Here is a 16749-nt window from a genome sequence, read left to right as displayed (position 1 = left end):
AAAAAAAAAAAAAAAAAAAATGAAGGAATAGAAATTCACCCTGAGAATGTGTAACCACTAAACTCTTAGTGCACACACAACACCCAGACTTGGCTTGAAGGTATGTAGGAAAAGCAAAATTGAATGCTTGTCTACATAAAACTATATTTGCAGGTGAATAAGGAAAAAGCAATCAGAAACTCATGCTTGGGGGGTGGTGGTCAGGGTTTATGGGAAATTTCTAAAAACCTTTCCTCTTGTTCTGTGATATTTGTACAAGAAATAAGGAACAAATCAGTAACAAAAAGGCTGAGTGGATCTCTGTGGGTTTTGGGTGGGAAGACCCAGTACTACATCCAAGGTCCGTATTCATGGGAGGTAGGTACGGAGCCTCCACTGTTGGCAGCACAAACGGGGAGGGAAGAATTTCAGAGAGGGGGGAGGCCAAACTCTGTTGAGTGCCAACCCTGAGGACAGAGTCTTTCTGAGCCTTGGTCTCCCCTCTCTTCAGGAGGCTGTGGGCCAAGTTCTGCCAACAGCAGTGCCAATGACTGGCATGACTTACAATGCAGACCACTGCTATGACTATTAATGAGTACAAGCCATCACAGCAGGACCAGAATGCAGGACCATGAGCTCTGATCCTATGGTTTTCTGGGGGGTAGAATCTGTTCCTTGTTTGCTTTTGCACAGAGATTTCTGTATCAACATGAGCTTCCTCATCTGCATATAAATAATAGGCTCCCTGACAGTGAGACTTTTCTGCTCTGAGAAGATTTTAGTGGAAGAGGATTTCTGAAGAAAGCAAGGATGATATTTGTGACGTTTTGGAGGCTTGGGATTTCCAGAGAGAAAAGGTTGCCATTCCCCACCATGCAGGGCTGTGGCTCTTGGCAAGGAGGGAGCAAATTCATACCTTAAGTGGCCCCCAAAACTTGGGATCACCTAGTTCCATAACAGAGAAGGGACCCTGTTTGTCCCATGATGGAGGGAACCCTGCCCATCCCAGTCACAGAGGGGACCTTCCTTATCCCTCCCCCCATCATGAGCAGAGGCATGGGGATGTTTTAGGCTGTGTGATCGGAGGCAGAACAGAGTCTGGACATTTAATCTCCGAGGTTTTTTGGTGTAGTCTCATTGTCTTTTGGATTGTTTTCATCTTTGTTGACTAGGACACTTCAGCCCGGCCAATGGTCAGCAAAAACTGCAGCTGGAAGCCTTAGCCCTGCCAGTCACAGACCACCTTCCATAGAAGTGAAGTTGGCCCTGGGCCTCAGGTGTGTGGAATGAGCCTTCTGAACAGGGAGACAGAAGAGAGGGGGTGGCTGAGAGGGCTACAAGGCCCAGGTACCCCCTCCGCAGGTCCAAGATTCACCTGGTTCTGCCTGAGCACAGACACTTGCTTCTGCAGGCTGATGTTCTCCTCCTCCAGCTCTGAGTAGTCCTGCAGCAGGCGGGCCTCCCGGAACTTGTACTCCTTGATGTCATCCCGCAGGCGGCCTCGCTGGATCTCTACGTTCTGGTTGATCTACCAAGGAAAAAGGAAAAGTAGATGTGAAAAGCCTCCTTTTCAGTGTATCAGGCACACTGTGGCAGGCCACACAGCCAGGACTCAGAGCCCAGGCCTGCGGGTGGCGGTGTAGCCACCTAGAGGGGAGCTATGAGTCCAGAGCAGCACAGTGTGTGGGGAATAGCAGAGGGTCGGGAGTCAGATGCCTTCAGCCGTTCTCAGTTTTGGAACCCCTATCCAGTGACTGGGCCTTGCTCTGACCCTCAGTTTCTTCATCTGTAAAACAGGGTTAAAAGTAGTTCCTCCTTCCTACCCTGCTGGTGGGTAGGCATGTAAATAGTGTAGCGCTGTGGCAAACATCCTGCAGATACTCAGTTAAACACAGAGTACCTACCCTGGAGGAAAGAACACATGTCCACAGAGAAATCTGCACGTGGGTGCTAAGAGCAGCAATGCTCACAGCAGCCAAAGGTGGAAGCAGCCCAAGTGTTCATAGCCTAATGAATGGATAAACAAAATGCAATCTATCCATACAATGGAATATTATTCAGCCACAATACTGAATGACATATTGACACTTGCTACAACATGAATGAGCCTTGAAAACATTCCTGCTGAGTGAAAGAAGCCAGTCACAAGAGGCCATGCATTGTATAATTCCATTTATATGAAATGCCCAGAATAGGCAAATTCATAGAGACAGAAAGTAGGTTAGTGGTTGCCAGGGGCTGAAAAGGGAGGATGAGGATTGACTGCTAATGTGGTTTCTTTTAACAGTGATGAAATGTAAAAAAATTGATTGTGTGATGGTGCACATATGTGCAAATATACTAAAAGCCACTGAATGGTACAGTTTAACAGATGAGTTGTATAGAGTATGAACAATCTTGATAAAGCTCTTAAAAATTAGTTCTTCCCTCTGAATCGTCTGTAAGGAGTCAGAGATATGATCAGCAGAGAGGCTAGTGCAGGATGAAGCAATCATGACTGTTAGGAATTCCCAACCTGCTGCTGCCAAGGCGTGCCCCTCAGCCACAGCTCTAGCAACATTCTAGAATGGGTGCTGTCCTGCACGTCATTTTACTTAGCAGCTCCCTGACCTCTGCCCACTAGATGTGATCCCCTCCCCCACTGTGACAACTGAAAATGTCTCCCTGGGGACAAACTCATTCGCTCCTTTCCCTGCACTTTGCTCCCTGCCTGTCCCAGTCTCATTGGCTGAGGGGCCTCCCTCAACACTGGCAAAGATGTGACTCCCAGGCCAACACCACTCCTGCTCCAAAGCCCCCTCAGACCCTTGGCCAGAAGGCCTGTCCACTCTCTGGGCCCCACAGCTCTGTCTTCCTCTCATGCCGTCCTTTCAGCTTATACTAAAGGTTTTCCTGGTTATATGTTCACGTGAATGGAACATGCTTTACAGACAAGATTCTGAGCAAATACACAAAAACTGGTAAAATGAAAAGGGACAAAAATAAAAAAGGAAAAAAAGAAAGCAAGAGAAAGAGGAAGAGAGTCATAACATACATCAAGCACTACTGACAATGCTATTTAAAACAAATATTGTGCCGGGTGTGGTAGCTCACGCCTATAATCCCAGCACTGTGGGAGGCTGAGGTGGGAGGATTGCTTGAGCTCAGGAGTTCGAGGCTCGTCTGCGTGAGAGTTAGACCTCGACTCATGAAAAAAATTGAAAAACCCAGCTGGGTGGCCACAGTGAGCACCTATAATCCCAGCGGCTTCAGAGGCTGAGGCAGCAGGATGCCCACAGCCTGAGTCTTAGGTTGCAGTGAGCTATAATGCCATTGTACTCTGCTCAGGGTGTAGGGTAGAACTCTGTCTTGACAAAAAACAAAAACAAAAACAAAAACAAAAAGATTGTATTAAAATCTATTGGCAAATGGACACAGACAGCCTTCTCTCACTAAGTGACCCAAGAAAGTGATAGGGAGCTAATCTCAGAAGAGGCAGTCACAGCATGTGGGGAGGAAGAGAAGGCCTAAATGAAGATTAGGCACAGATTTCTGTCCCCTCAAAAGTGCTTGCACCATCTGTGTGAGTCCTCAGGGCCCTTGACCAGCCTGGGCCCGGCTAGGTGTGCTAGGAGTTCTGTCCTTATACCATTGCCAGGTTCAAAACTCAGAGAGGCACACCCAAGTCAAATGCTGGCCCAGCCATACCATGCTACAGGTGAGGCCACTGTCTCTGTTGACACCGCAGGACAAATGCACTTTCATTCCCACGGCAACCATGCTTCTACCCTGCACCACTAGGTGTGGGTCGCCAGGATCTGCTGGCCTGCTGCCCGGCAGCTCCATCCAGGACACACCCAGTTGCCGAGGGTTCAAACAGGCTCTGACTGGTCAAAATGGGTTTAGTTTTTCCTCCAGTAAGCACCTTCTCTCAGTGAGCCTGACATCAGCTCAAAAGCATGTAGGGGACAAGCTCTGCTGCGTGTACACAGGCAGATCAGATGGAGGAGGGAGGTGCACGGGCTCAGAGCCAACCACCTGGGGTCCCATCTCAGTTCTCTTTCCTTGAGATCGCCAGACTTAAGATCACCTATCACCAAGAATGGTGTGACAAATGCCTGACTCAAGGGGCCAGTATGCAGGGAGGTTTACCTCCCATCCCCCTCAGACTTCCCAACTCCATTTACCCTGGACACTTTTTTTTTAGACAGAGACTCAAGATGTTGCCCTGGGTAGAGTGCTGTAGCATCACAGCTCACAGCAACCTCCAACTCCTGGGCTTAAGTGAGTCTCCTGCCTCCACCTTCCAAGTAGCTGGGACTGCAGGCCCCTGCCACAATGCCTGGCTATTTTTTGGTTGCAGCTGTCATTGTTGTTTGGTGGGCCCAGGCTGGATTCGAACCTGTCAGCTCAGGAGTATGTGGCTGGCACCTTAGCCGCTTGAGCCACAGGCGCTGAGCCTACCCTGGACACTCTTATCTCTGTTCCACTGGTCTGGAGTAGCCCCCACCTCTTCTTGGGGCAAATCCAATGAAAGGCCTTGGTGTGTGTACTGGACTCAGCTCAGCTGTTCCTTTGGCCCTTGCCCTCCACCAGGGCCCAAGCACCTAATGGGACCTTAAGCACCTAATAGGACCTTCTAAACTTCTGTTTCTTCACGTGTGACAGGATAGTAGTAGGGTCACCAAGAAGACTAGGTCTGAGGCGGTAAGAACTGCCCAATCCTTACCAAGTATGCCTATACCCATAAAGCTTCATGGGTCCTCACAGTGTACTTGAGTAGGGAGGGGAATGGATACCTAAATCAGTCATCAAAGGGGAGGAAAAACAGGAAGGGGCTGACGGGGCAAAGAGGTGGTGGGTCAAAAGGTACGCTGCCTGACTAAATGCCCCTCCTCTCCACATGGTGAGAGCCTCACAAGGTAAGGAGGGACAGCCATGCTGAGGGCCAGGGAGGAGCCTGGCACAGTGGCTCAGCCCAGGAAGCAAAAGCCAGGTAGCAGGGACAGGTCCTCAGGGCGGCTGACATGGGCAACAGATGAGAAAGGCTGGTCCTAGAAGACATGATTGGTGGTGCCTTCACACTAACCAGTTATGCGAGGCAAAGGGTCTCAATCAGGCATCCTCAAACTACGGCCCGCGGGCCACATGTGGCCTGCCTAGGACATTTATCTGGTCCACCAAGTGTTTTTGCCGCCGCTGCCTGTCCTGCTTAGCAGCCAACTCATCCCGGGGCCGCAGTCTGGCCCTCCAATGGTCTGAGGGACAGTGAACTGGTCCCCCGTTTAAAAAGTTTGAGGACCCCTGGTCTAGATGGTTCCTGTGGCTCTGTACCAACATGGGCTAGGGGTACAGACAAGGGGGACGTAATGGGCCCAGATACTGAAGTGGATTCCCTCAGGGGAGAGAGGAAGGGTGAGGGTGTGTAGGGTCAGGATTTCCTCCCAAAGCACAAAAGGAAACAAGGAATCCTCCATTTCTTCCTCCGAAAATCTGTGGCATTCTGAATTTGCTGTGCTCAATGCCTGGCTACTGGGGTCGCCCAGGTCTCTCCTGGCCTCTACTGCCAGGGACAGCCCTCTAGAAGAGAAAAGGTGTAGAATGTGCCAGGCTGAAGAGAGAGCATCTACACTGGCTTTTCAGGAAAAGAAGGGCCAGACAGACAGATGGCAGCCAAGGTGGCAGAGGCTACATTTCTTCCTGCATGACTGCCCCTCCTCCCACTCTATAGGAAGAAATGAGATCACACACTGCCACTCTAGGATCTGAGGCTGCCCACCCTGAGTCCAAGCCAAGCTCCTTCCCGGGTCCCCAGGGCCTCAGTGACCTCTGACTGCCCCCAAACCAGAGAAGGCTACTGCTCCTTGTTGCTACCAGCCCCTGGAGTAGCAGCATCCCTCAGTCCTGGCATGCTGGGCTGACAGCTGCCAGCCCTGCAGGGCCCTGACTGCCCCACATTCTCATGGCCTATGTCTTGCTGACCTTCCTATAAGAACATCTGCTATAGACAGTGGGGCTCCCATGGCCCATAAGTGCCCATACGTGCTTGAAGGATGTGAGGTAAAGAAGCTGCCAGGGACTTTGGAGATTATCAGTTTACAGATGGGAAAACTGAGACCAGGAATGAAGACACAGCCTTGTCCATGCCTCAAGACTCAGTGGGGGGCAAAGCCAGCATCGCCCCTTTCCTACCCACCCTTGCCTCACCCTCCCCTTTCCAATGATAACCTGGGGGCTGACCTTCAAGGCCATGGACAAAAGGACCTCAGCCAGGACTGCAGCTCATGTGCAAATTTATACTTCTGGGTCTGCCTGCTTCCTGAGGGCTGTACCACACCTGTCTTGGTGATGGGGTCCTGTCCTTCCTTAGAAGACACCAGCCTGTCCCCTGCTGCCAGGCTTCCACTGGCTCCCAGACCCGTCTTTATTCCCAACAGCTTACTCTTTGTGCAGCCACCAAACCCAAACTAGACTGTGCCTCCTTCAGGGCCCCGACTGAGGCCTGCAGAACTCTCCTTCAATGACCCTCCCTGCCCTTGGCCACTGTGAATATGCCCCATCCTTTGGGAATGAGGCTTTGCTCATGCCCATGTACATCAAGGCTCTGTAGGGCCCAAGTAAGCAAGTGAGGAAGGACACCAAGGTACCCATTCAATCTTCCCTTGACCTCTGGCCTGGAGCTAGTGACGCTCTCCCTGCCCACCCGAGGAGAGGGCACTCCAAACTCTCTTCCTGCTGTACTTGTCCTGCACAGGCTCCCTGCCCCACAGACACCTTCCCAAATCCTGTTTAGGTCACCTTGTTCCCCTGGACGGCCCAACCCTCCATGACTCTGAGCCCTGGGCTTCCAAGGCTGTGAGCAGCTGTTCCTTTGGCCCTTACCCTCCATCAGGGCCCAAGAGCCAAGCTTATGTTCACAAGCTCATGGATGGACACCACACATCCATTTCCAGATGCAGGGCCTATGCATAGTCACAGTTGCCTGTGGAGACCTGGGGCTAATACTGGCTCTAGTGCAAAGTAAGAGACTTACCCAAGCCCTGCTGATGGCATCACGCTGTGCACATGAGGCAGGGGTGCAGCAGCTAAGATGACTGGTGGTGGCTGCCACCCTAAATCTCAGACCCACACACTCCTACTTGGAGTCTCCATGAAACATTCAAGTTTGTTTTTTTATTCACAGCCGTGCACAGTGTAGGCCCTGAGTAATACAGAACATTCCCTAGGCAGGGAGGAATCCAATGATAAGGATCATCTCCATGGGCACCAGTCCTCTGCCTCCACTAGTGGCTGACCACACCCTTTCCCAACTGACCACCTCCTTGCTGTAGGCTTGCTCATGGAACTTCACCAACAAGACAGAATCAACCCAGTTATGGTAGAGCTTGTGGGTCCATCTCTGTCCCTTCCACCACATGGGCTGCAGAAAATGAGACTTGGAGATAAGAGCAAGGCCTAGGGACAAGAGCAAGCCAGACTGCCCAGCTATAGTCTCTCAGGGGCCAGCCTAGACCAGCCACTCCCCAACCAGGCACTCAGTTTGGGCACATCTGTTATGCAACACCATTGCAGCAACAGAAAAAGTCCCTTTTTACCCCCTCACCTCCTTCAGCTCCTGGGCCACCGAGGTGAGGCGCTCATTCTCAGACTGCGTGTTGGTGAGGACATTACGTAACTGCTTCAGCTCCGTCTGCAGCTCCAACACTTTCCGTACATAGTACTGCTCCTTGGAGGCCGACTCCTGGATCAGGCTCTCCTCCCGGCTCTCGCCGTCTGCAGCTACTTTCTTATGGTTTGTGTGCGCCTGTCCGAAGGCCTGCATCAGGAGATAAGATACTTGTGAGATGGGCTTAACAGGGCCGCCAGGCAATGCAGACCCACACTAACAGGTGACATTCTGCAGTGAGCACACAATGACAAAAGCAGTGAGCGTGGGTTGGGAGGGAGCTCCCTTGATGTGGGAGGTAGGTCTGCGGCATGTGCTTATGCAAACACACATCAAACAGTATCTAAGTTGGCTCGCTTCACATGTGTGATGGTAAAACTGAGCACCAGGGTCAGGGCACCATGGCACGCTGATAGCAGCTGGAGGCTGGCAGAGGGATAGTAACTCCCACCTCTTCCCCACTCCAGGTAAGGAAACCAAGGCTCTGGAGTGCACCAGCTACACACCTAGGAAGCAGAGGAAGTCTGCCATCCTGCTACTTGATGCCAACTCATTCTTCACTTGTTCTGGAAGAAACCTGGGTGGGTAGTCTGAGCCCAGGCCTGAGGAAGGCAGCAATGGTAAGAACCAGCCAGAGGCCAGCCATTTGGGCCACCCTCTCTGTCCAGCTAGCACCTGGGCCCAGAGGGAAGGCACTTGCATGTTCTAGACAGAGGGATGAAAAGCCAAGGGCCTTGAGCTGCATGTGGCAATGGGGTACAAAGCCCTGGGGCTCAAACACACCCTATGGGTGGGAGCAATTAAAAAAAAAAAAAGGTGCTGGTCTAGCCCAGGATGCTTGCCTGCCCATACCCCCAAGGGTCAGCAGCTGTGCCACATGCCTTCCCAAGGACCCAGGCTGGCAGAGTTTCCCATTGTGTGCTCTTGGCAAGAGGCCAGGCCTTCAGTAGATGTCCTCTCTTCCCTTCTCTCTCGTAGCCCACTACCCCCACATAGCCTGGCAGAATAGGGCTTCTATGGGCCTGCAGTTGTGTGTTACTTCCAGTGGCCCCCACCACAGACCTCTCAGGGGGAACCTCTTTACAAGACACCTGGATCATGGCAGGAAACAAGATCAAGAGAGGGGCTACTGAAGAGGAAGAAAATGGATGGCTTTTTTTTTCTTAAGAGAGAAAAAGGAACATTTTCACTCATTTACTTGTGATACTAAATCTAGGAATTCAGTCCAAGAAAATACTGGGAAAAAGTGCAAAGCCACACATGTTACTAAGCAGGGCAGTTTCTAATATCAATAAACCAAAACACAGAAAGCAACTCGTTTTCCCCCTGACAGTACTGGAAAAGAAACCAGAGTCTGGTCTGAGTAAGAGGATCCCATGGGGCCAACAGTGGAACCAAGAGGAAGGCAGATTGACCTTACTTACACCACTGTGAGGACCAGGCATGGATCTGTCTGGAAGACACGTGTGCTGCAGCATATGTGGTGACATGTGCAGTGACACATGTGCCGTAACGTGCTGGCTTTATAGTGTTGTGGAGGCCCCTGAAGAAAGCTAACAGGATGTCACAGCTCAGCAGGAGGACCAACATTGGCACTGAAACCACATACAGGGAACTGGGACCCACACCGATGCCTGCGTCACCCACGTTCCCTCCCTAAGGGACCGGGTCTTGCTCAACTGCACACCCCCCCATTCACTGACATAGCTCCCATTCTGCTGGGTCCTTCAAAGAAATTCTGATGTCAGTTTCTTTCAAGCCAAATCAACTCAGCTTTATGATTTTCATTCTGTTCTCCTTTCGTCTGGTCCTAGGCAAAGACCAAATAACATAGCACCTGCCCCATCCTGGCCAATCCCATCCTGGCCAGTCGCGCCAGGCCACAAGGGAAGCCAGACACAGAATGACCCCAACCCAGGGCCTCAAGTCCCTTAGGGGGTAAACAGAGGGTAGCAGACCCCTAGGCTAAAGGTCAGCACTGGCAGTACCAGACCAGCCAGGACTCCTGATATGCAGGCAGGACCTAGTCAGGAGGGCTACATGGGGTTGCTCAGAATACGTCCGTGAACCTGGAGTTGGGGACACAGACATCATCTCAGAGGCTTTCTTGTGGTATGACAGCTAAAATGCTGTAACATGCCATTCAAGTCCAGGCCTTCCAGCCTCAGCCTTGAAACACACTGTAATTGATACTTCCACCTCCAGTCAAGATGAGATTGTTATAGTTACTGGATCTATCTCCAGTGTAAAAAACAAAAACAAAACCTCCCAGCCACAGCACAGAAGAGGGGCTGCAGTAGAACTATTGAGAAGGGACTGAAAGATGGTGACAAGGCAGCAAAGATGGACAGACCTGCAGACAGAGAGACACACTCATAACTGACATTCAGTACAGGTTTCAGGAAGCCACCAAGGTGGGGAAAGGCCCACACAGAGAAGTGGAAGGAATAATCCCCACCATGTAGGCTAAAAACAGCACCTGCTCCCACCAGCTAGAAAAGAGTCCTCCTGGTTCACAGGCAGAGGAAGGAATAATCCCAGGGTCTAGCAAAATTAAACTGGATTAAACACTGCTCTGATACCACAGAGCAAAGCTTAAAGACAAAACCTGAAAGAATCAATCTGTTTCCAAATTACTTAATTACATTCCAAGATGAAGCTCAAAAACACATTCAGGCATACAAGAACATCTATCACCCAACAGGTGAGACCCACATCCTGGCATCCAATCACCAATCACTCAACAGCACTTAGACCTGATCCGGGCACAGAAAGGGGAAGACAGGCCTGTGTAGCAGAACTGAATCTTACAAGTTTGGGAGCAGGAGGGTAAGACTGAACACACTAAGCAGGGACAAGAAAGATACAAAAAGATCCAAATCAAACTTCTAAGGATGAAAAGTACACAGATACACAGTGCAGAAGGAAAAGATTAGTCAACTTAAAAACATAGTAAACTACCCAAAATGAAAGACACAAAGGTTAAAAACATCCTGAATGAAGTATAAATGAAGTGGGGACAATTTCAAGGAGCCTAATATATGGATAACTAGAATCCCCAAAGGAGAGAAAGAGGAGAGAACAGAAATAATAAATGAAGAAATAATGACTAAAAAATTTCTAAATTTGATAAGAGCCATAAACTCATATTTACTAGCAGCTCATCAACCCCAAGCAGAAGAAAAAAGAAGAAAACTACCCCAAGGCATAATATAAAATTGTTTAAAACCAGTGATATGGCAAAAAATTAAAATTAGCCAGATGAAAAATCATACATGACTTACACAGATAGAGCGGAGATAAGAAGGACAGTAGATTTCTCTGACAAGCCAGGAGAGAGTGGAGCATCTTAAAAACAACAACTGTTAACTATTACACTATACTCCGTGAAAACAAAAACAACAATGGTTAAATATAACACTATACTCCGTGAAAACTGTTTTCAAATAAGGGGTGAAATAAAGACTTCAGACATATAATAGCTGGAAGAATTGATTAACAGCAGGCCTGTATTACAAGATATTAAATAAAACCCTTTAGGTAGAAGAAAAATGATACCAAATGGAAGATCTACAAGGAAGAAAAGACAAGTACAAAAGACTTTTCTCTTTCAAAAATAATTAACTTGGGGTGGGGTGTCTCTGGCTCAAAGGAGTAGGTGCCAGCTCCATATACCAGAGGTGGTGGGTTCAAACTCAGCCTTGGCCAAAACCTGCAAAAAATATTAATTTGATGGGGGCAAGGCACAATTGTAAGAGGGACTTTACCTAACAAATGCAATCTGTAACCTGGTTTCTTGCATCTTCAATGACTCCCCAATAATAAAATAATAATAATAATAATTAACTTGAGAGTCAATGCAACCCCTATCAAAATTCCAAAGGCCTTTTTTGCAGAAATGGAAAAGCCAATTTTCAAATTCCTAGGAAATTGCAAAGGGCCAAAAAACAGTTAAAATAATGAGAAATAACAGAGTGGGAACACTCACAATCCTATTTTGAAAACTTAACATAAATCTACAGCAATCAAAACATTGTAGTACTGGCTTAAGGATAGACATAGAGACTAACAGGACAGAATAGATACCGAAAATAAGTCCTTATATACAAGGTCTGACAATTAATGAGTGGGTGAATTTAATTGTCCAATCTCTTATGTGGTCAACTGATTTTTGATAAAGGTTTAAAAATAATTCAGTGGTAAAAGAATAGTTTCTCAAAAAATGATGCTGGGACAAGTAGATATCCACATGCAAAATAAAGAAGTTGAACTCCTACCTTGTACCATATACAAAACTTAACTAATAATGGATAAAAGACCTAAATATAAGAGTTAAAACTATAAAACTCTCAGAAGAAAACATAGGGGTTAATCTTCATAACCTTAGATTTGGCAATACAATGAAAAAATAGATAACTTGGACTTTGTCACAACTTAAAACTTCACATATCAAAGGATACCAGTAAAGGAAAAAACAACCTACACAATAGGAGAAATTTTCGGATCATACATCTGGTAAGAATATAGCATACAGAATATATAAAGAACCCTTATAACTCAACAATAAAAAGGTAAACAACCCAATTTAAAAATGAACAAAGGACATGAATAGCCATTTCTCTAAAGAAGACATACAAATAGTCAATAAGCACAAGAAAAGATACTCAACATCATTAGCTATTAGGGAAATGCAACCAAAATCACAATGAGATAGAGCTTCCCATCCATTAGGATGGCTATAATTAAAAAAATAGAAAATAAGTGTTGGCAAGGATGTAGAAAACCAAGAATCCTCATATACTGATGCTGTGAATATAAAATGGGACAGCTATTGTGGCAAATCTTCAATGGTTAAACATAGAATTTACATGACCCTGTAAGTCCACTCTTTGGTATATATCCAAGAGAAATTAAAACACACATCCACACAAAAACTTGTACACAAATGTTCATTGTAGCATTATTCATAATAGTCCCAAAGTGGAAAAATCCAAATGTTCACCAACTGATGAGTGGGTAAATAAAAGGTAGTACACTCAAACAAAAGAGTATTACTTGGCAATAAAAAGAAACAAATTACTAATACATGGCATAACACAGTTTCACACTGGAAACATTACGCTAAATGAAAAATGCCAGTCATAAAGGACCACATACTATATGATTCCATTTATACGAAGTGTCCAGAATAGGCAAATCTATTCTGACAGATTAGTGGTTGCCAAGGGATGGAGATGGAGGTGGGAGGGGGTAACAACTAGGGGTGTGGGGTATCTTTTATAGGCTAATAAAAATGTTCTAAAATAGGGCAGTGCCTGTGGCTCAAAGGAGTAGGGTGCTGTCCATATACTGGAGGTGGCGGGTTCAAACCCAGCCCCAGCCAAAAAATAAGTTCTAAAATAGTTGTGGTGGCCAGGTGCAGTGGCTCATGCCTGTAAATCCTAGCACTCTGGGAGGCCAAGGCGGGTGGACTGCTTGAGCCCAGGAGTTGGAGACTAGCTTGAGAAAGAAAGAGATCCCATCTCTACTAAAAAATAAATAAATAAATAAAAAATAGAAAAACCAGCTGGGCATTGCAGAGGGTACTACTGGGAAGGTGGAGACAAGAGGATTGCCTGAAATCAAGAGACAAAAGTTGCCATTGCACTCTACCCAGGGCAACAGAGTAAGATTCTGTTTCAAAGTAAAAAGTAAAATAAAATAAAATAAAATAAAATAAAACAGTCATGATGATAAATGGAAAACCTTGTGAAAATACTGCCACTAAATTATATTTTAAATTGGTAAATTATATGCTAAGTATATTATATAAATAAATAAAGCTGTTAAAACTATTTAAAATAGTTATAAGAATGGAAAAAGATAAATCATGCTAACACTAATCAAAAGAAAGGTAGGCTAGCTCCATTAATAGAAAATAAAGTAGATTTCACAGCAAAGAATATCACCAGGGAGGACAGCCTTTTCAGTATAATAAGAGCTCAATTCACAAAGAGAACATAATTCTAATAGCAAGGCTTTTAAATACATGAAGCAAAACCGGATAGAACAGACAAATCCAAAATTATAATTAGGAGAGTTCAATATTCCTCTTTCAATAATCCATGAAGTAGACAAAAAATCAGTAAGAATATAAAAAACATGAGTAATACTATAACTAACTTGACCTAATTGGCATTTATAGAAACTTTCAGCTCAATAACAAAGGCAAGCATATTCTTTCCAGGTGTACATGAACATTCACCCAGATAGACAGACCATATTCTGGACTATGAAACTGGTCTCAAATTTAAAAGTATACAAGTCTTATGAAGTGTATTCTTTGATTACAACAGAATTAAATGAGAAATTAATTAATAAAAAGATCTCTGGGAAACTCCCCAAATACTTGGCACCTAAATAACATTCTTCAGTAGCCCATAAGTCAAAAGGGAAACTAGAAAGTATTTTTGACTGAATGAAAATGAAATGTAAATGAGAATTTATGGTATGATAATAAGCAAGTAATTAAGGGCATACTTATAGTACTAAATGCTTATTTTAGGGCAAAAAAAGGGCAGCCTAACCAATAGCTTCGGTTTCCATCTTTAAAAACAGACCAGGAACTATAGGCTCAGTGTCTGATGAGAGAGTTTTGCTCAGGAGAGCTCAGATGGCCCATTCAGTACTGTCTCCCTTTCCATGGGTATTCCTACATTCACTCAGTTGCTCAACAAACATTTGATAACATCAATAGTGAACTAGGAGACACACTGTCATTCCTGGCCTAAAATCTCATGACCTCTCATACTCTGGTGCATGACAATAGTTGATATTTAGGAAAACAGTATCTACTAAAGGTAAACATGCACCTGCTGACTCTAGATCTTGGCACCTGCTGGTTCTAGATCTTGGCACTTCCACTCATAGGCATACACTGAAGAGAAACACTTACATGAGTGCATGAAAAGACACATTTATAGAAACATAATTCATAAAAGTCCAAACTAGAGTTCTCAAGTATCTGTCATCAGGAGATGGGTAAGTAAATCATAATGTATTCACAAAATACAACACTATATAGAAAAGAAATATGCACGAACTTTTATCATACAGATAGCAAGAGATGAATCTCATATAATGCTGAATAAAAGAAGCCAGACACAAAAGAAGAATATGTGAATATTGTATAATTCCAATTCCATATTCCACTTGTATGATTCCAATTCAAAGCTAGTCTGTGCCATTAGAAGTCAGGATAGTGGCAATCCTTGGAATGGGGGAGTGCTAGAGCCTGTGAGGGTACTTGAGGACAAATTCTGGGGAACTGTGATATCCTGATTTTTGATCTGGGTGTTTTTTACATGGGTGTTTAGCCTGTAAAAATTCACACTTATGATTTGTGCTTTCTATTTTTTTCATCAATAAGTGAAGAAATGGGCCAGGCACAGTGGTTCACGCCCTGTAATCCTAGCACTCTGGGAGGCCAAGGCGGGTAAATCACTTGAGCTCCTGAGTTTAAGACCAGCCTGAGCAAGAGTGAGATCCCATCTCTACCAAAAATAAAATACTGAGGCAAGAAGATTGCTTGAGCCCAAGAGTTTGAGGTTGCTGTGAGCTGTGATGACATTGCACTTTACCAAGGGCAACAAAGTGAGTCTAAAAAAAAAAAGTTTAAGAAATGAAAACCCAATAAAAAGAGTAACTTAAACCCAAAGTAAGAAAAAAGGAAATAATGACCAAAGTGGAAATCAATGAAATAGAAAAATTACAGATAAGAATCAATGAAGCCAAATGCAAGTTCTCTGAAAAGATCAAATTGGTAAACCTCTAGTCAGATTAATCATGCAGTAAAAAAAGAAAAGACCAAATTACCATTATAAGGAATAAAAGGCAGGTATACTGTAGATTCTACAGCTATTAAAAGAATAATAAGGTAGTATCATGAATAGCCTTTTTTTTCTTATTTTTTTTTTTTTGGAGACAGTGTCACTATGTCACCCTTGGTAGAGTGCCATAGTGTCACAGCTCATAGCAACCTCAAACTTTTGGGCTCAAGCGATTCTCCTGCTTCTGCCTCCCAAGTAGCTGGGACTATAGGCACCCACGACAACGCCTGGCTATTTATCGCTGCAGTTGTCACTGTTGTTTAGCAGGCCCAGACCAGGCTCCAACCCGCCATCCTCAGTGTATATGGCCAGAGCCCTACTCACTGAGCTTTGGGTGCCGAACCTATCACAAATAGCTTTATGCCAACAAAGCTTAGATGAAATGGACAAATAGCCTAAAGGACACAACCATCAAAGCCCACTCAAAAAGAAAAGTCCTATAGCTACGGAAGCAATTAAGTGTAATTAAACCAATCAACATAGCTTTCACCTCATTTACTTGATTATTGTGCCAAAACATCTATGTTCTACACTTCATAGATGTAACCAAGTCAGAATGTATTAAAAAAAAAAAATCAGCACATTGTACCCCACATATGCATGAATGTATTCATGATCTATCTGTACTTGACTTAATAAAATAAAATAAAATAAAATAAAAATAAAACCAATTTATCATAAAACTTTTACCAAGATATATGATCTTCTGAACTGCAGAACAAATACAATAAAAATTTAAATTGAAAAAAAAAATGTGGGCTCGGCGCCTGTGGCTCAAGTGGCTAGGGTGCCAGCCACGTACACCCAAGGTGGTGGGTTGGAATCCGGCCCGGGCCGCCAAACAACAATGACAGCTGCAACCAAAAAATGGCCAGGCGTTGCAGCGGGCACCTGTGGTCCCAGCTGCTTGGGAGGCTGAAGCAGGAGACTCGCTTGAGCTCAGGAGTGGGAGGTTGCTGTGAGCTGAGATGCCACGGCGCTCTACCCAGGGGGATAGCTTGAGGCTCCTATCTCAAAAAAAAAAAGAAAAAAAATGTGTAGGCTCAGCGCCTGTGGCTCAAGTGGCTAAGGCGCCAGCCACATACACCTAAGGTAGCGGGTTCGAATCCAGCCTGGGGCCGCCAAACAACGACGTTGCAACCAAAAAATAGCTGGGTGCTGTGGCGGGCGCCTGTGGTCCCAGCTACTTGGGAGGTTGAGGCAGGAGACTCGCTTGAGCCCAGGAGTTGGAGGTTGCTGCGAGCTGTGATGCCACAG

At 45.7% G+C, this 16749-nt stretch overlaps 1 protein-coding gene across 2 annotated transcripts in view; it reads right to left on the bottom strand.

The window, feature by feature from the left end:
* The window catches only part of BICD2 (BICD cargo adaptor 2), a 71705-nt gene that overhangs the window by 10542 nt on the left and 44414 nt on the right, over positions 1–16749 (bottom strand). For both annotated transcript variants that reach the window (XM_012808382.1, XM_023516260.1), the window contains exons 2-3: positions 7562–7774; positions 1355–1507 (exon numbers count right to left, since the gene is read on the bottom strand). In XM_012808382.1, the coding sequence (XP_012663836.1) occupies positions 1355–1507; positions 7562–7774 (366 nt within the window). The remainder of the gene's footprint in view (positions 1–1354; positions 1508–7561; positions 7775–16749) is intronic.

This window comes from Otolemur garnettii, unplaced genomic scaffold (genome assembly GCF_000181295.1).
Source record: "Otolemur garnettii isolate 467f Iridium unplaced genomic scaffold, OtoGar3 scaffold00088, whole genome shotgun sequence".
Taxonomy (NCBI): domain Eukaryota; kingdom Metazoa; phylum Chordata; class Mammalia; order Primates; family Galagidae; genus Otolemur; species Otolemur garnettii.
Note: the sequence above shows the minus strand (reverse complement) of the source record. Positions and strands in the feature narration are given on the sequence as shown.